This window comes from Amborella trichopoda, chromosome 3, assembly GCF_054954075.1.
Source record: "Amborella trichopoda isolate Santa Cruz 75 chromosome 3, AtrichopodaSantaCruz75HAP2 v2.0, whole genome shotgun sequence".
In the NCBI taxonomy this organism is placed as follows: Eukaryota; Viridiplantae; Streptophyta; class Magnoliopsida; order Amborellales; family Amborellaceae; genus Amborella; species Amborella trichopoda.
Window position 1 is genome coordinate 21,010,401 of NC_142338.1, and position 20,091 is coordinate 21,030,491.

The following is a 20,091-nucleotide window of genomic DNA, read 5'->3' on the forward strand; positions in this document are numbered from 1 at the left end:
AAAACTACACCTTTAGAGGCATACCATAAAAACCCTTTAAATGCAACAATTAATGAGCTTCGAAGGAGAGAAGATAAGGTCAATATGCTTACTGTTATGTTCATTTACAAAAGTAAACTCCCTCCCAAAACAGAAGGTAGGTGTGTAGGGTGGTACATGAAGAGGCTCAAGAAAATGCTTCCGTAATAGAATCAAGACAATACCTCATCTCTCATTGTGGGGGTTTAAAGGCTCAAGATACAAGTAGGAGAGAGGTGAGAATGGGGCATGGCTCTCTAAGAGAGGCTCATAAATGAACAAAAGGGGTGACAGAGAATGGAGTTAATGAGGTAGGATAGGACCCCTTTTATAGAAGTTCAAAGTGTGGGCTTTATCATAGATTAGATATTGGCCATCCATTGAGCAATCCAAAGGTTGAGAGAGGCTAAGGACCTAGCCTAATCAACACCATTGGTAGCTACCATGTGAATGGTGATGATCAAACAAACCTTGATCACCATGCCTAAAAATCACCTCCAAATTTTCCATAATTCCCAACTCCACGGAAGTGGAGTCGATAGCACTTTTGGAAGGCCTCAAGCTTATCCAACCTTTCGGACTTGATTCCCTCACGATTGAGGGAGATTCCAAGAACATGATCACTTGGGCATCAAACTCTCCCCCCCCCCAAAAAACGCATTTGGCTCACTTTTTTTAGAGATTAACCACCTTTGCAGGGATCTGCTCGTCTTATGGAGGCACACTTGGAGGGAAGCAAACCAGGCGGCAGACACACTAGCTAAAGAAGAGGCAACTATGAAAGGTCTTTAGATTACTCTTTTTGGAACGGTGTCTTATTCTTGGTTGCTTTTGTATATCGTAACCTTCAATAAGAAGGCTTTTTGTTTCCTATTTTACTTTTTCAATCCTTGTATTTGGAGTTTCACTTTCTCAAAAAAAAAAAAAAAAAAATCCCACAATTACATGTATGCCCTTCAAACTCTAATTTGATTTTAAACAAATCATGACCATTCATTTTGAAATCATTTGATCCCATCCATTGGTTTCAAACCAATATGCAAGATTACATGAGTGGGGCATCCAACTCTCTCTCCCCATCCTCTCATATGATACTTGCAAGTTGCATGAGACGTCATTTTCAAGGGGGAGATGATATCATCACATGTCATAAGGTGTTCCCCTTATCCTTTCTCCACCAATCTCATACCAACGCCCATAAAAATCCATTCACCCACAAATCACATAATTTCTAATTCAAATACCCTTGGAAATTCAAAAATCCCAAACATACATGTATGCACACACAAGGCTTCACACGTGCCACAAAATTACACTTATCATAGTTATGTGAAAAACCAAACAAGACATATATGCCCAAACCCTCTAGGACTGTCAATGTCATGCCTGTAGGGCAATGACGTGTTAGTCTGGTGGGGCTCGAAGTGTGCCACACATTGGCCAATTGTGTGCCAAACACCACAAATGGGTATGTCCTTACTTGGAATTTCACACCAACTTCTTAAATAAGCCACTTTTCCTCAAAATAAAATTTTCAAAAATTCTCTAAAATCATGATAAATCATTTTTTATCATTTTCTATCAAAATAACACAGTTTGGCACTTCAGATAAATCCAATTAGGAAATTAGGATCCTTAAGGAGGTCAGGCGCTGGGCTAGATCCGAAAACCCATACAACTTTCTCAAATCAACCTGATAGGCCCTATATGCCACAATCTTAAGTCAAGATACACGATTGGACCTGTCAAAGCAAATCAATATGTGGTTGGATCTCTTGGTGTTCAATGGATTTCAGGTGTCCCGGGAGGACATGCACTCTTACAGATGCAGGGGTCCTCTCTCAACACGTGTGCGCAGTTATGATAGGTATATCTTACCTTATTAAAACGGCTTCCCAAAGGTGACTGTCTCGTGCACATAATTCAAGGATTTGGGCTTATGTCCTCTAAGAGCCCAGCTCAAAGTCAACTCACAAGGCTACAAAGAAAATATCACAAACAAACCAAGATCCAATGATCCCTAAGCCCTGGCTCACACCACATGAGGCACACACACACACACACCGATCCAAACTATAGGAAACCCTCAAACCTCTCGATTCATAACATGGCCCAAGAACCTCGCCACATGTAATCGAGGTTATTTAGGATTATTTTGATCCCAATCCCCAAAGATTCCAGCAGCCTCACTGTTCCTGGTCACTCCCATTATAGGAGTGACCAAGAACTATGTTGGCAACACACAAGGCCATAATTCCAACACAATCAAGATGTAGCAAAATAGATCCATCCCCCATTTGGAAGTGACAAGGAAAAGAATTTCTCCAAGTGATGTGAATATTTGATTTTAAGAGTTGTTAAAATAACTACATTTCCATAATGATAATTAGACATGTCAAGTGTAGAGTTGTACATTAGGTTCATCCAAATGGATAAAAATAAGAGTACTTATAACCACATATCAAAAGGACTAATTGCTAACCCTTAATGTTGACAATATGTCAGTATCTAAGAAGAAGCGCTAGGCGGCACCTAGGAGGTCGGGGGGGGTCCAGGCCGCCCAACCCCTAGGCGGGCGCCCAGAACCTGGGCGGCCCAATAGAAATTTTTTTTTTTTTTGGGTTCTCTCTCTAAAATAACGTTTAATAGGTTTTAGGTTTCAAATGAACCAAAAATAGCCTCAATTTTTCCCCTTTCGTATTAAAAAAATGACCCAAAAATACCCTCAAGGAGCCGCATTTCGGCCCTTGGGAGGAGCACTGGTCCCTGGGCAGCTGCCTAAGCAAGGTCAGGCGGGTGCCCAAGAATATCTTCCTAATTTGGCTGCCTAGGCCTGGGCGATGCGCCTAGGTCTTCTACACCGCTTAGGCGGCCGCGCAAGCGCTGAGCGGTCTACTTTTTAAAACAATGCTAAGAAGAAACATATATGCCAAGTACCTTCACATATATCTACTGTGACAGTGAGAGAGGGTGTACAAGAAGCTTGAGAGACAATGAGAGGGGGTACAAGAAGCTTGAGAGACAATGAGAAGGGGGTACAAGAAGCTTGAGAGACAATGAGAAGGGGGTACAAGAAGCTTGAGAGAGAAGCATGGAGGAAGAGATTCCATCCCAAGGGTTTTATCCAAGCTGATTTAGTGGAAAGGAAACAAATCAAAAAAATACAAAAGTGTGACTTCTATCATTTAGGAAGACGGTTCCTGCTAGGGACTTCACTTTGAGCAACTATGAATATTATCCATATTATCGGTGGGATGGGTTCATTATTTTGCTAAATGCTCAAAAAAAGGAATAGCGCAAATAAATGTCTCAAAAGTGTTTATAGTTGTTATAAAATTTCATTAGGAGCCCAAACATTTTTCAGGATACACCAAGATGGCAATAGCTCTTAATTTAGTTCAACATTATCAAAATGGTAAAGTTGGACATAGGGTTAAATCTAGCAACTCCAACTTACATGGATCATGCTTCTTCCTTAGGGGAGAAAGTCTAGTAAGCAATTTCACAAAGGAGAGTGATCTATGGCGGTCTCAAGGAAGCCACTCTCCTAAGGTGACCGGAGAATTAATGCATTTTCATCAAATTTGGGGATGGGGCCATGCTCGAGGTAACCTTCACCTCCATCTGAGCATCTCAAATTCAATTCAAAAAAAGCTCGAAAGGCAACCTGCGGCTGGTGGTAATCAACTCTCTATAGTCATATGCCGAGGGGGGAACCCTACTGTCTTTCTCAAGCCCTAGAGTCTTGTGACACATCACTAGCAAAGACAAGAGCCCTTTTTAGGTTGTTGTGGCTATATGCTTAAGGAAAAGCCATGATCAGGGTTATAGGCCATAGTGTGGAAGGAACCATTGACAATAGCATTGCTTTTTACGGATACAGTGAACAAAAGCTCCTCACAATATCAGTTTGTTCACCATATTTTGAGGGAAAGAAATGGTGCAGCATATAACTTGCTAACAAGGATGTAGCTAAGAATGCCTCTTCCTCTCATTGGATTTTGTGGACCATTGAGATGCCACCTTAAGATACGTTGATAAAAATCTACCACTGGGTACTCAGATCTTGATGCATTTATATATGCTTCTCTACTGAATATTAATTAGCCTATCACCCTATTTTCAATTACAAAAACCCTTTGAGCAAAAATTAAAAATGTTAAAAATAAAACCAATAACAATTATGTACCTCAGTTGGAACTGAATGGGCCCTTCTTCCTTCACAGTGTCCCCAGTATCAGACATTTCTTTTCCATCTCTCTTCTCCTCTCCTAGGCTGATTTATGTTGCTCAGGAGTCTTCGCTGCATCTTGCTGATAAGTTTCGGGCATCTCTGGTAGGGTTTTTCAATCCACAACGAGATGATTTTCGAGGTGTTGAGAAGTGGGGCAAATCTTTTGAGCCGAGCCTTCTCTGGTTTGTAAGGAACTCTCGGATGATTCTGCACTTTTCTCCTTTACCTCAGAAGTCAATGCGCTCAGAGCCCTTAACTCCTCTCCCCCTAGCTTTCTCTCTAGATGGTTTGAAGACTTGGGAGCTTTCCAGGCACAGACGATATGGCTCACAACTTCGGCTATTCCTCTCCATTCTTGGGTCCTACAACGTTCAAGGCTATACGTAAGGCTTGTGGGACTTTCGTGGCTGTTCATTGGTCGTCCCTTGAATACCTACCGCTTGGTTCAATACTGCTAATTATAGACGTTCTGGATCCTGAATTTATTCCATCCTACTTCTGACTGGTGGTGGGAGGGGGGTTCTATCAAGTTTTCTTACCTTGGTCCACTGCCTCCCCCCCTTCTCCTCGCTTCGTTCCTTCCTCTGGTTCGAAGAAACATGGGAGTTGCATCTCCTAAACTCAAGTCCCTCCCTCCGAAGCGCCAACATTAGTGGACCATGGTTTCAAGGAAGAGAAAGTTGGACGGTCATTTTCGTCAGCCATTGTATCCTCATCGTCGACCTTCTCAACTGGCAAAGGAGAACCCACGGGATCTTGGTCCTTCCGATAACTTTTTATCCCTTCTGTCTGAGGTTGCCCCATCTTGGAAACGTACTGCCCGGTTGCTAAAGCGCAGCCACCAACTTTTATTCCTGATGATGAGCCTCGTTCCTGCCACCTCCTTTCTCAGCCAACAGTAGCAAACGAGGGGCTGCCTCCTTTTCGTTTTGATGAGCTTCGTTCGGAATGCCTCCCAACTGACACATGTGCATCCCCTCTCTCCCAACTTAGGGATTTCCTCCTATGACCTCTCGTCCATTCTCACCTTCTACCTTTGTACCTCGTCCCTTTGTTTCTCGACCTGAGGTCTCCTCACCCTCGGTCAAGCTGCCACCGCGTCCTTTCACCCTTTCAGCTATCACGTTCAGCTCATTCTTGTCATCTTCTGACCGGCTGTCCTCGAGCTGTCTTGCCCTCTCTCTGGTAGCACTGAGCAACTCCTTCTTTGATCATCGATGCCTCATTTTCTAGCACTTCGCCTTCCCCTCCCTCTCCTCCCCCTCTTCTACACTCCCTCCTACTAGCCCCTTTGACTCAAAGCCTTTCTCTCCCCGTTCTTTCTCACTCTTCTTCCTCTCCTCTCTCTTATGTGGCCCCTCTTCTCTCTCTTGGGGAAGGTATTCCTCAGCTTCCCTCCTCGGATCCTTCCCCTCCACCTAATATGGATCCTCTTATGGACTCAGCCTTTGTTTTCCCTCCTTGTTCTCCCTCCTCCTTTTCTTGTCAAGATCCCTTCTAATCCTTATAATGGGGACCCCATTATTGTTTCCTTTCCCACCCCTCTGCTCTCTTCCAACAGTGGCACTGGTCTTTGCGTGTCCTTCCCCTCTTCTTCTGGTGCCCCTAGTATTCCTCCGAGTTTTTAGTAGAGATTCCTCCTCCACCTCCGGCGATCATTCCAGCCCTTAGCACTTTCATTCCCCTCTCTGCTGTGGCCTCTATTCCCTCTATGGTTACTCCTCATGGTTCCTCCCCTTCTGCTCAATTGAACCCTTCTGCATTCCCAACTTTTTTAACTCTTCCTCTTGCGTGGTCCCCCCCCCCCCCCTCCCTTCCTTTCCCTCAGCCCCTGTTGTAATAAAGATGAAGGACCCCTTGGGGAATCATGACACATCAAAAGAGGGGGACCGTAACCTTGCGGAGGCCTTCTTTGGGTCTACAGTAGCCATCTTCTGCTCAACTCTTGAGGATGGATTAGCCCCTACCTTCCAAGACAATAGGGGCTAATCCATCCTCAGGAGTTCATCCTTTTGCCGCCTCCCCCCTCCTCCCACAGGTCGGGAGAGAGCTTGTCAAACTCAACATTTGACTCCTCACCAGCCTCTTCTGAGGATGTTCGCTCTCCTCCCTTGGTGACGTCTTCTTTTGTCAATAGAATGGATGAAAGCTCAAGGGAAAATCCACAAGGTTATGCAGGTTATGGGGTTCGCACACTGGGTCAGAGGGCCCCTTTCATGAATTTTTCAAGGCGAATCTTCAACCGAGGTTAAAGGTAAGCCAGAATTGCAGTCGTGAACTACATAACCTTGCCTCTAGTATCAACCTCTTTCCCTCTCTTTATTTCAACCCAACCCCTGGGACTCTCTCCCAATGGTTATGTGGTTTGATGTTCCCTTAGAAACTCTCCTCTATCTTCTGAAGCCTTGTGATTATCTTGTCTTGGAACGTTTGTGGTCTAGGTCTACCTCATAAAAAATAATCAGTTAGATACCTCTGTTTTAAACACCACCCTACTATTCTCGGCCGGATGCCCTGTTAGTGGGAGGACCTTCCTGCTGAAGGGGCTTCAAGCGGGATTGGGATCAACGGGGACCCAACGGAAAATTCTCTTCTTTCTTCCTTCATTGCTTCTTTCTCAGTCTCAGTCCTTCTGGTTAGGGATTCAGATGGGCTCCCTTGGAATTCGGGAATCTACGGCCCTAACCACGATGCTTTTAGGCCTCAGCTTTGGAGTGAACTTAATTTGGTCGTTGAAGTCCCTCACCCCATCTAGTGCCTAAGGGGTGACTTCAACTTCACCAGGTGGTCCTATGAGAGAAACTCTTCAATCAGAATCTCTCCTACTATGACCCTCTTTTCAGACTTCATTACTCTTAACCATCGCTTTGATCTTCCCATCCAGGCAGCCAAATTCACTTGGTCCAACCATTCTCTCTCCACCTCTCTTTCCAAGTTGGATCGTTCTTGACTTCTGTTGATTGGGATGCCACTTTTTCTGATACTCATGTGGTGGCCCTGCCGAAACCCACCTTTGACCATTGGAGCCTCTTAGAATCAAACTTTCTTAGCTCCAAGAAAGCTCCCTAGCCTCTCTTTTTCCCTCGTAGTGGTTGTCCCTCTCGATCTCTGTTTTCAAGTGAGCTAGCTTCAGGATTGTTGAAGACTAATCTGAGAACCTGGAGTAGGCTCTTACTAAGGTCTTTTGCCTCTCAGAAAAATTTTGTTATGGAGGAAATACAACGCTTAGATGCGGAGGAGGAAACTCAATCCCTACTTTTGTCAGAGTCCCACAGGAGAATGCAATTGAAAGTAGAGTACCAATCCATCCTCAAGAAAGAGGAGATCATTTGGTTCCAAAGATCTAGGATTAACTGGCTACAGGCTAGGGACCTAAATACTGGTTTCTTCCACAAGATTGCCAACTATAGGTGAAGAGACAATACTATCTCACATCTCATAGTAGGGGACAGGCTTCTAGACCAACCGAGGGAGATTGAGGAAGCCATTATTTCTTTTTTCAAGAATCTTTTCTCAGCTCCTCTCGACCATAGGCCTGCAATGGGAGACCTCCAGTTTCTTCTCTTCCCCCTAACAAAGCCTCTTGGTTAGAAAGACCTTTTTCAGAGGAAGAAATTTCAGCTGGTATCTCTAATTTGGCAGCAGATAGGTCTTTAGGCCCTGATGGGTTCCCTATTGTGCCTGTTAAAGTCTTCTAGGACTCCTTTTGGGTGCCTTTCTGACCCTCTTCACTAAATTTCATTCTAGAGGTGTCATCCACCGTGCCACGAATGCGACCTTTCACTTTGGTTCCAAACATAGGATTTCCATATGATAAGCCTCAATAATTCGACTTAAAAAATCATTGGCAACGTGCTTGCCTCTCATTTAGGAGCCGTTTGGATACCTGGAAATATATTGTCTGTGAAATATATTACGGGCGTAATACATTACCTGCAAAGGGATTGTCACTGTTTGGGAAGTATTTAGATGCAACTTGGTAACATGATATGTCTCTCTATATATAATTTCAAATAAGTAATAAATTTATGATACCAAAATCAAAATCTTTATGGCACAAGTTAAAAAATGTTAAGAAGTTTGATTAGTAAACTGAAAGGTTTGGTAATTGCAGTAGAAAATTTTGAAGCATTGGAGGAGACTAAAGAGGTATCTTATTTCAATTGAGCTTTTACTAATCTCTTATGAGGATTATGTTGTGTGAAATTTTTTATTATGATTGTGTTGTGTATAATTTCTCATCGATTACCAATTATTATTTTTATTATTTTTGTTTTTATACAAGAGCTGATGGCGAGCTACAACCCAAATTGGGGATAGAGGTAAGTAGAAATTTTTTTATTATGATTGCAGTAGAAAATTGTCCCTCATCAAAGTCTACAACTCTTCAAATCAATTTAGATTTCCCCTTACTTTCACTTACCAATTATTAAAAAAAAAAAAATTTGTATGGAAGTTAGATGAGAGCTACAACCCAAATTGGGGATAGAAGGATGTAGAAATTTTTATTATGATTGCAGTAGAAAATTGTCATCATACACCTGTTCAAATCAATTTAGATTCCCCTTTTCATATCCCATACTTTCACTTTCTACTTACCTTAATAATACTTGAGAGAGGGAAATGTTTTTTTAAGCGGGGATAGGGCACAGAGATGGACGCTAAAGATTTCCAAAGATTACCCGGTAACCTCATAATAGATTTTGCACCCCTCACAGCGCGTAATGGATTGCGTGATGTTTAGGGAAATCTCAAGTAATCTCGCGTAATGTCTTTCCATTTCCTTATTATTAAAGTGTACCCAAACAGTGTAACTGTCATATTCCCTTGTAATCTATTGTCACGTAATAGATTTCCACGTACCCAAACGGCCCCTTAAAGGAGGTCCTCCCTCTAGTGACTTCTCCCTCTCAAAGTGCTTTTGGCAAAGATCATCCAACCATAGATGGGGCCCTCATGGCCAATGAATGCGTCCACTCGAGGCACATTGCTAAAAACCCCAGTCTCATTGTCAAATTAGATTGGGAGAAGGCTTACGATCTTGTAGAATGGGCTATTTTGGAAGAAAAAAAAAGTAGGATGGGGTTTGGGAGTCGGTGGAGAGGCTAGATGAAAGCATGTTACTCTCAACCTTATTTTTCGATCCTTATTAATGGGTCACCCAAAGGTTTCTTCCCCTCCTCAAGGAGTTTACAACAAGGAGACCCACTCTTCCCTTTTCTCTTTGCCATTGCGGGGGAAGTCTTTAGTGAATCAATTACTAGGATGTTTGCAGAGGGATTGATGAGTGGGTTCTCGTGTGGTAATAATTGCCCTATCATGTCACATCTCCAATATGCAGACAGCACTTTGGTATTCTATAATGCCTCACCAGAAGAAATAGATTATCTCCTCTAGTTCCTCAGGTGCTTTGAATTTGCCACTGGTTTTAAGGTTAATTTCAAGAGGTCTGAGATGATGGGGATAGCGGTGGTGAAAGACTTTGCAGACCTTTAGGAGTGTGAGGTCGAAGAACTCCCTTCGAATTATCTCGGGTTACCCTTGTGTGTGCGTAAACCCAAAAGAGGCTTTGGTCCCACATTCTTGACAAGGTGGATTGCAAACTGGCTGTATGGAAAATAGGTTTTTGTCCCCTGCACGCAGGCTGATTTTGATTAAAGCTACTTTAGCCAATATCCTAGTCTACCAAATGTCTCTCTTTTGAATGCCAGTGGCGGAAGTGCTATGATTGAAAAGCTTATCCGCAAATCCTTTTGGGCTGGTGACGCTCCCAGCCACAAATTCCACCTCATTGCTTGGGACAAACTTTGCCAAACGAAAAGATTGGGAGGTTTGGGGATCAGAAACCTTAGACAACATAATGTTTCTCTCGAAATGGTGGTGGCATCTTCTCACCTTAAGAGGACAGTTGTGGGTAGATATCTTGAGGTTCCAATACCGTATGCCTTCTTCCCCTTGGCTACCTGACTAATAATCCTATCCTAGAGCTTTGGGGGTGCATCTCTAGTTCACCTTGTCTCCTCTTTCGGGTGAAACCGAATCCCTTTAGAAAACAAGGGTTCGCTTGACATGTGGTTTGGTCGGAAAGACGTGGTTTGGTCGGAAAGCTCTTAAGGACCAGTACCCAGAATTATTCTCTTTGGCAAGAGCTCAAGGGGCATCAGTTGCAGAGGAAATGACTTTGACTGGTTTCAATAGATCTTGGAACCCGCTCTTTAGGAGAGATTTAACAAACTCAGAGGTCAACCTATTTTCAGACCTCACGAATTCTTTATCCTCTTGCTTTCTCGCACAACAAGGGCAGGACCGAATCATTTGGACTCCCTCTGCTACAGGTGTCTTCTCGGTCTCTTCTTTCTACTCGTTTCTTACACAACCCCCTACTTTTACCCTTAACCCTTCCTCAATTGTGGCTCAAGCCTGGAGTTCTTTTGCTCCCCCAAGAAGTCAAGTGTTTATGTAGATTGCGCTTTCTATGAAAGTCCTTACAGTAGACCAACTCCAAAGGATAGGAATTTCCCTAGCTAATCGTTGTATCCTGTGTCGAATGGATGAGGAGTCTAACTCCCATTTATTTCTGCACTGCCCTTCTGCTTTTAAGGTTTGGGGAATGATACTCTCACTCTTTAAAGTTCAGTGGGTTCTACCCAAAGAGGTTCCTCTTATTCCTTGCGCCATCTAGCCTCTTCCGTGGCCAAAAGCAAGCATTCTGCTATGGAAATCACCCCTAGCAGGAACAATTTGGGCGCTTTGGATCGAGCACAACAATGGGATTTTTGAGGGGCGTTCTCCTCCCCAAAACTTATCTTTGCGCAACTTAAGTCTAAGCTGGTCTTCTCGGCTACAAAACATAAATGGTTTAAAGGAGTTCCAAGTTCAGCGTTCTATCAAGACTTGAATGCCATTTTACAGCATTCCAAGAGGAGGGTCCCTAGAGCTTCAAATTGGTGCCCGCCAAACCCGGGCCAATTCAAGCTCAATTTCGATGGGTGTTCTTTAGGGTCTGTTTGATAACCGGAAGTTAAATCATGAACTGTAAATTGGAAGTTCCTCTTTGCTGAGAAGAAAGAAGTTACTGTAAGAAGTTATGGGTTTATGTGTTTGATAATCTGCTGGATTTTTAAAGAAGTTCTGGGTTTCTATGTTTGATAACCTCCTGGAATGTTAAGTAAAGTTCCAAGGCAAATCATGGTAGACATGCAATCCTTCAGTGACACAACTCTTCTCTGTGTTGCTTCCTCCAAACTTTTGAGTATATGAACCAAAGCACACTAGATTGTCCCCGTAGCATACTTGTTTATGTCATGGCCTTCTAACATATGAGAAAAATTGGCATGTCTCTTTCATGCTTGTCGTTTGAAGATAAATTTCTCTTTCATTTTACATTATATTCTATAATAAAGATCTCAATTGCCCCAATGAGATAGGTAAAAAACACACAGACACACAATGCCACTAATGGGTTACTACTACAAAGAACAGTTGCTCAGAATAACTCAATCACTCAATAGTCATGAAAGTATACCATTTATTCTCCTTAAGTCAACCTCTGCCAATTTCATAAAATCTAATCCCCTATAAAACATAGTTTGCAAAAGAATGTAATACACATACAAGAAACCACGGATGCTCTATGCGGAAAACCATATAGCTAGATTCCATCAACTTTAAAATGCAGCAAGAATTCAGAAAAGGTTAAAAACCATAAATTGAGGACATCGAAATTCACTTTCATTGCTTCAAATTTTTGAGTCAATGGACAAATAAAAAGTAATTAGTCTGTCACAGCTTTTAATCTTTTCTTGTAAAGAATAATTTCAGTTAAAATCTAACACATTCTACAACTAAATGAACCTCTGGATTCTTCCAATGAAATGAATAAGACCTAAACTTCAAAAATTAAAGAAATATAACTGACACGCACAATACAAAATCATTACATAAGCTCTAACAGCAATCAAAATCACTACTCCTCAATTCCCAAGTGATCCCAAAACCCTAGAAATTGTGTATAGAGTCGTGCGCAACCTAGACCCCATGTTTGTGAAAGAAACACATGATCGAACAAACAAATGAAAGATTTTAAACATACTGGAGCTAAAGTTTCCCTTTTCTTTTCTTTTGATTATTCAGACCTAAAGTTCTTCTTTGTGCCACTAATTTGCAGAGCAAACAAACAGGGAGAATCTGGATCTTCTCATCAGTCGCCCAATAGGAAAATACACAGAAATATTACTCAAACATCCCATTGATCTCATTGATATTGCTGAAAACGATCAACTGCACTCAAATTTCAAAAGTAAAATTTTTAAGGTATAAATTTCATAACCAAAAGGACATGAAATTGACCTGTGACCTTTGGACCAAAGGCCATGGCAAAGAAAACTGAGCTTGGAGCTTCAAAAAAATGGCGGACTTCGAATGACCTTTTGTTTCATAAATTGAAGAAACGATGGGAGTCGCTCTCTCTCTCTCACTAAAAATGGAATTTCTCTCTGTACTATAGGCTTTCGATGGGCACTATTCAATGACCTTATATAAGTGAAGAGGCTCAAATTTATCGGGACATAAAGTTCTGGACAAACTTCTATTTTTAAGTTCCGTCCAAACGGACATAAGTTTGTTTAAACGTAAAGAGAAGAACTTCTACAATAATATGAAGTTCACATATTTAACTTCATTTTTTTTATCAAACAGAAAACATGTACAGTAACAGGTAATTTCCAAGTTCTTGGAAGCAAGTTCCTGTTATCAAACACGCCCTTAGGGAACCTAGGACCTGCGGGAGTTGGTGCTATCCTTAGGGACCACTCGGGTGCTACAGTAGCAGCCATATCTAAATTTATTGGCCATAAGGATTCCATGGAGGCAGAAGACACTGCATTCCTTGAGGGTATTAGACTTCTACAACTCCATAGGATTGAGATGGTATCAATCAAGGGTGACTCCAAGAATGTGATATCTTGGGCCAAAAAACGTTTCTTCTATTCCTTGGGTTCTAGCTTATATCTTTGATGAAATTTACCACCTCTGCAGGGGTATGTGTGTCTTTTGGAAGCATATATGGAGGGAGTCAAACCAGGAGGCAGACGTTCTGGCCAAGGAAGCAGCAGCCGGTGACTATAAGCCAGATTTTTGGGATGGGTCTCTCTTTTGGTTGGTTGTTTTGTATCTCTCATTGTAACCCTCAAAAGAAGACCGTTTCATTCTATTTCCTCTTTTCTCTCTCCCCCTTGTACGAAAGCTATCCATCTTTGGATATTTTTTCTCTCTTCTCCCCCAAATGAAATTCTCTTACATATATATATAAATTTTTAACATTCTCAAAAAAAAAATACATATATATAAATTTTTAACATTCTCAAAAAAAAAAAAAAAAAAAAAAAAAAAAAGTTCCAATTACTAGAAAGGGAACAAAGGCTTAGGTGCTAGAAATGCTCTCTTTGTTTCAGGGGAATTTTTGGACCACCGAGAATCCACTTTGCTATATGTTAACAGAACAAGTCCTTTCTATCATGTCACTTATCTCCCAATTCAGACCATTTTTTCACTTTTCTCTACATTTTTCCAGCATTAACTACCATGTCTCCATCACTGGTGCCGCAGGAAGTTGGCTAAAATTCTTTATAACATTTTTCATCCCATCATTTATATCACCTATCAAAGCAATTGTGCCAACACCCAAGAATCTAATTGCACACTAATTTTCAAAATGGTGCTCCAGGTGTAACTAAGCTGGTCTTCTGCACCTTTTAACTCATGAATTCCAGAGGATACATTAAGCTATGCCAATACTGGAATCCCATGATTTGATTTCAGCAATTGGGCTGGCTTATCGCTTTCAACTTTCACAAATTGATGTATGGATATTAACTCATTGGACTCCTGATGGTCAAGATAAACGCGATAGTCCTATCAAGCTAATAAGAGGCTGAATATCACTGTTCATCTGGAGCACATATCCGACAAGCCTAAGATGTTAAAGAGATGCTTTTGGTATTTCAGAAAATCATCAGCCTATTGTCAATTAGATCTCCTTCGTTGCATAACTTCATTACATCCTTAAAACCGCAAAAGCAAACTAGGTCGCTTCTAGTTTTCCTGTTTGTAATGGGGAAATTTTTATACCTTCAGTTATTTATAAAAAATCACATCTCAAGCCCCCATTTGCAAATCAGTTTCTTGGGCCACATGAAAAAGATGCCGTGTTCTTTCTATCCATCACAGATACTTCACATGGAAGAATGGTATAATTTATCTAAACTGCCAACCTGTTCACTCAGATTCATGCTATATCTTCCCACATTGTGTAGGACCGGCTTGTGTTTGAGATATGATAACAAGTTAATGGTTATAAAGCAGTCTGAAAGAAGTAATGAGGTTATAAAGCAGTCTGAAAAGAAGTAAAAGATACAAGTATATAATCTATACTTCCACTAAGTTGATCTAGAATAGCCACAAGTGATTTCGCAGATATGATTGTACAAAATCATGAAAACATTTTCAACCAAGCTTATTTGATATTTATTGGCTACTAAAATAGAGACAACTGGTTAGAAACAATGACATAGAAAATCAAATTATGGAATGATTAATTGGAAAAAGTTGCATGAAAACAAATAATAATGAAATGAAGACTTCTGATGCCATGATATGGGCCTTACAAACTATTCCAGAGTATCATGGTCAACCGTATCAGTACTAAGCTTACATGTTGCACAAAGCAACCAGAGAAGATGACATTTAAAAGTAAATATCAATCATGCATCACAATCAATCCTGCATCACAAAAAGATCTGACAAACTCTCCTGTCACACTGAGCAAGTTTACCAACTTTTCAGTAATGAAGAGTCTTAGAAACACATTAAACTAGCAGTTACGAATTAAACAGGCTGCTGAAGCAAGAATATACATATGATTAGGACAAGTGGATCCATACTGCAGTCCATGGTTTGTACTTCTCCAAAAACCAGGGTATAATGGGAAGGAGAAATTTTTGCGAAGCAATCTGTTCCATGCACAAGGGCCAGATCTTCTCGACCGCATGATTCAGCCACCTAACAGTTTCTGAATCAGAAAGAAGCTGAAACACAACAGAATCAGGCTTTTAGTAATGATAAAAATTGTATATACATGTTACCAAGAACATAGATCAATTTTATAATCTCCCTGTACAAATAAAATCTTTATGTCAAAGTAACGATACTGACAGCACAAGTGGATGATGAATTACCCTTTTCCGGTTTGCTTGCTTCTTTTCCTCAAACTTTAATCTTTTGTGAAGCCTTATTGTGTAGCGTTCATTGACCTTCAGATATATGAACAAAACAATTGCATGACAAAAAAATTAATCGCATATGAACACAACAATAAAGAAACTAGCGTATACCACAACAAAGAAACAGCAAGCATCTTTCTTTGAAGAAAAGAGAACAACACTAGGTTTCAACCAATAAAGTTCCATGCAGTTAATTCCAGATTATACAGAACGTAATTACACAAGACGTAAATACTTGAAGACACATTCCAGCAGCTCTATGACGCAATAAGACGCAATTTACAAAGGCATACACAGGTTAAATCCAATGATACAGTGCAATTCATCAACAGATAATGAGAAGTTGGTTTCACTACACTGTACATTGTCCCCAAAGGCAACAAAATCAAAAGAATGCGTATCCATCAATGGATGAAAAAATATTTACATTACCACGCATATCATCTCGGAAAATGACAAAAGATAATGTGCACACTTTGAGATGTAAACACATGAAATCCTTACCTAAATTATTGGCAAAGAGGAGTAATGATTTTCAAAAGGTAGGTTTTGTCCCAAAAATAAACAGTGTAGAACTGGTTGAAAATTATAAATTGGTGGATGGTAAAACACTGGGAACCCCAAAATTAAACAAATCTCCAACTTATTGGTAAGGAAGGTTTCTGACCCTAGATGTGGGTCTGCAATGCTTGAACCTCATGAAACCAGACATTGTTCATGGAGAAAATCGACTGGGATATCATATGCAGAATCCAGGGATTTCAAGAAATGCCAAGGGATACATAGCACTGACCTAATACTAGTGTTTACAGGCCACCATATCAACTCCAGTTAAGACCAAGTTAACTCACATGGGTAATCTAAAACTCAGCATGCCAAGCCTTAAAATAACTATTCCAAGTCCTGCCTGGTTGATTTATCTAGGTACCAAGCCAAATCCCATCTTGAACCTGAGTTTAAAGCTTTTCCCAATACATGTATCCAGCCAGGGATGAACCAAAAGTAACAACTTTCTCAACTTCTAACTGGGCAAACTTCCCTAATAATAGAAGATGAATTGCAAAGGTTTCGTGTCTTCATATGAAAATAGGAAATATAGTACCATGGAATAACAAAAAGCAACAAAACAATGGATGTCAATCACTAAAACCAAACACAGATCTGTGTTTCTTATCCCCTAGAAGTTGTATGGTCATCTAACTTACTTTTAGAATTAGGTATTCACTTGAAAAAACCTGCTTTCAATGATAACACACAACCACCACATTATCAAATAATGCAGTGCAGCATAGGAAGACCTACCATCTGGACAATGATTATCACGACAACAGAGAGACGGTTCACAAAAATGAAATCAAAGTATGAACAAGGTAAATAATAAGGGTGTGGTTTTATAAGGTTGCAACCTTAAACAATCCAATTAAGGCTCACCTCCAAATTTTATAACAATATGTAATTTTGGTGTAAAAAATTCTTAGGATTATCTCAAAGTCTATTTTCATATATAGTTATAAAATTTTAAACTCCAAAAATGGTTAAAATCAAGTAGATCTATAAACATATGAAAATATTGAAAATGGATGATCTAAATAATGTGTTGCAAGATGCACTATTTCTGGAACTCAAAATCATTTTTTTTTCCATATCTACACATCTCGATGTCGAGATGACTAATTAGAGGGTTTTTCAACATTAAAACAACCTTTTCTGATGGATTTTTGAGGTGCATCTTTAATACTACATTTTAAGGTTGCAACCTTATATAAACTTTTTCCAAATAATAATAATATCTAATTACAAACACACTTCAACTGGCCATGTAACCATGTAAGAATTAAGGGGAAGTGTCGGAAGATTATACATATTTGTTCATATCTAACAACAAAGAGAAGCTTTCCGTGTAACCATGTAAGAAAGTTTCAAACATAGACAATATTTCTTTGTAACCAAGTAACAATTAGGGGGAAGTGTTAGGAGATTATAATATCTATTCATATCTTTTCATTGTCCGGTACATGTATTATAGTGCTCTGTGATTTATCATTTGTATAAAGGCAACAATGTACTTCCCTCAAACACACTTTCCAAATGAATCGTCCAAGCGGTTAAATGAATATCAAACATTTCAGCATTATCAGTGAAACAATGGGAAGAATGACACAAAATCTTCCACAACAAGTCATGACCTACCTTCTACACAGTGAGGAGGTGCTCAGAAACATAACCATTTTTTTCCTTCATAGACGTTGGCATGATTTATTTGGATTCCAAGATTCAAATTCCAAGCTTCAAATAATAGTCCCCAAAAAAGAACATGTAAAGCACCCACTATCCAATTGGAAGCAAAGCAGCAAAATAGTAAATAACAGAAGCAACCATAACATAAGCATTCACAATACATAGGAATTTCCATGACGGAAGTACACAAACTTACCAGGTACATATAAATGAACGATACGATGTACACCACAGGATGGCAGTAATTATAATATGAAAGCACCCAAAGCAAAGCCAGAACAATGGCCATGTGGTGTAGAATTGAGACTTCTGTGATAGACATCTTTAAGAACACTAATGCTCAAGGGGATCAATAGCAAAGCAACCCAAGAATGAAGAAATTGGCCCCTTCGATTTCAATTTCCTTCAACCCAATCTCAAATTAAAATCCCCAATCTCAACCTTTTCTGACAAGTATGAACAATGGGGTACTTTGGAATCAGCAAAAAGAAAATTCGTTATCCAGCAATCTGAAACACCTGGTAAGAACCAATAAAACCCCAAAATTCAAAATGTTCTAAAACAGACCTTCTCGGTTCTTGAAGGATAAAATTTCGGTTACAACAGCCAAATACGTCGATAAAATTTTGGAACCCAATGCACAAACCAGAAATATTCTCATTCTTGTGAAGAGACCATCATATTCCACCAATTTAACCCCCTCTCTCTCCCTCTGAATTGACTTTATTGATCAATCGTTTCAAGGAACGGAGGCAACGGTTTCCTTACTTTTTAAAAAAAAAATATTTTCTTGTGATAAATTAAAAAGTTAATAATAATTAAAAAACTGATTTTCGTGCCGCGACTCTGCACAGATCCGGGGGCTGCCACCAGCCGCCATGTGGAGACGTGTGCGTGCGTGTCATTTTGAAGAGTTTTATGGACACGGTTTTTACGCCGGCAAGCCCGCTAGAAATGCCGGCATTTTAATAAATCCATTTTTGAGATGGATTTTTGGACTTGAGTTTGAAGGACACGAATATGAAAGAGTAAGTAAATTTTAAAAATTAAAAATAATAATTTTAGTGATTTTAAATGGAACACTTTCTTGCTTAAAGGTGTTAGTTTCTCTTGTTTTTTAAATGAAACACCTTGCTTTAAGTTGGATGCTTTACATTTCTGGAACCGCATATGTAATCATGCGGCCAGCCCGTCCTTATTAAAATTACCTTGATCACTTTATTAAATTTCAATTGTATATTTGACTTTCGCAGAATTTAATAAATGATGAGGTTTTTATAGGCCTAGGCTTTATAACAACAAAATAAACCCTCATATCAAATCTTCATCCAGAAAGCACTCCTGGCAACGAAAATCTCCATCATGATTCATAGCTCTAAAATAAATTTCCAATACTGACAATAAAATTCGAAACTCAATTAATAATGCAGATCTTATGAATTTATGAACACCTATTTTTAGGGCGAAATAGACGATCTATATAATTTATTATATACATTATTTTTAGAGCTTGAAATTCTAATTTTTCTTCACATTTATAATGTTCGAGCCAAGATGACGACTTATTTTATGCAATATGTGGCATCCCATTGCATGTTCCACGTAGGATAGAATGGGTAATCGTTTTTTTTCTTTTTTTTTATGGGCAATAATGTGGTAGCATTGCTACGCTTAAAAGGGGTGCACTTGTATTAGGACATGTTTACATCTCTTTTATGGAAAAAGTTTATATAAGGATGCAACTTTATAATGTAGAACTACGAATACACCTCAAAAATCTATTGGAAAATGTAATTTTAATGTTGAAAAACCCTTTGATTGATCATCTCGACATCGAGATGTATGACCATGAAAAAAAAAAAAAATTTAAGTCTCAAAAATAGTGCATTTTGCAACATATTATCTACACCGTCCATTTTCAAGATTTTCATATGTTTATATATCTACTTGATTTTAATTATTTTTTAAATTTAAAATTTTATAATTAGATATAAAAATAGATTTTGAGATAATCCTAAAGACATTTTACATCAAAATTATATACCATGATAAAATTTGAAGGTGCACCTTACCTCTACAGCTATTGATGCATCCGTAAAATAATATACATATATCTCTTAAAAATAAATATCATTTTTCCTGTCCTCATGCAAAAAGACCATATGGTGTAAGATCTCTATCACATATACCGTGTAAGATTTTTTAGTTCTCTCTTTCACGCTACTGTACAAGATTTTTTAGTTCTCTGTTTCACGCTACTTTAGAAGATTTTTCTCTATCTCTCTACACATTCCCTCTAAATAGAATACTACCACATAAGAT

The 20,091-nt window shown here is 39.5% G+C and overlaps 1 protein-coding gene across 9 annotated transcripts in view; it reads right to left on the minus strand.

The window, feature by feature from the left end:
- The window catches only part of LOC18437225 (C2 domain-containing protein At1g53590), a 47,824-nt gene extending 28,962 nt beyond the window's left edge, over nucleotides 1-18,862 (minus strand). For 4 of the 9 annotated variants that reach the window (XM_020669078.2, XM_088860337.1, XM_088860333.1 and 1 more), the window contains exons 1-3: nucleotides 17,966-18,770; nucleotides 15,487-15,561; nucleotides 15,193-15,336 (exon numbers count right to left, since the gene is read on the minus strand). In XM_020669078.2, coding sequence (XP_020524737.1) covers nucleotides 15,193-15,336; nucleotides 15,487-15,561; nucleotides 17,966-18,091 — 345 coding nt within the window. In that variant the 5' untranslated portion in view covers nucleotides 18,092-18,770. Of the gene's footprint in view, nucleotides 1-15,165; nucleotides 15,337-15,486; nucleotides 15,562-17,965 lie in introns of all 9 variants that reach the window. The other 5 variants (XM_088860332.1, XM_088860334.1, XM_006847442.4 and 2 more) reach the window with 5 other exon arrangements.
- Nucleotides 18,863-20,091: the final 1,229 nt, after the last annotated feature.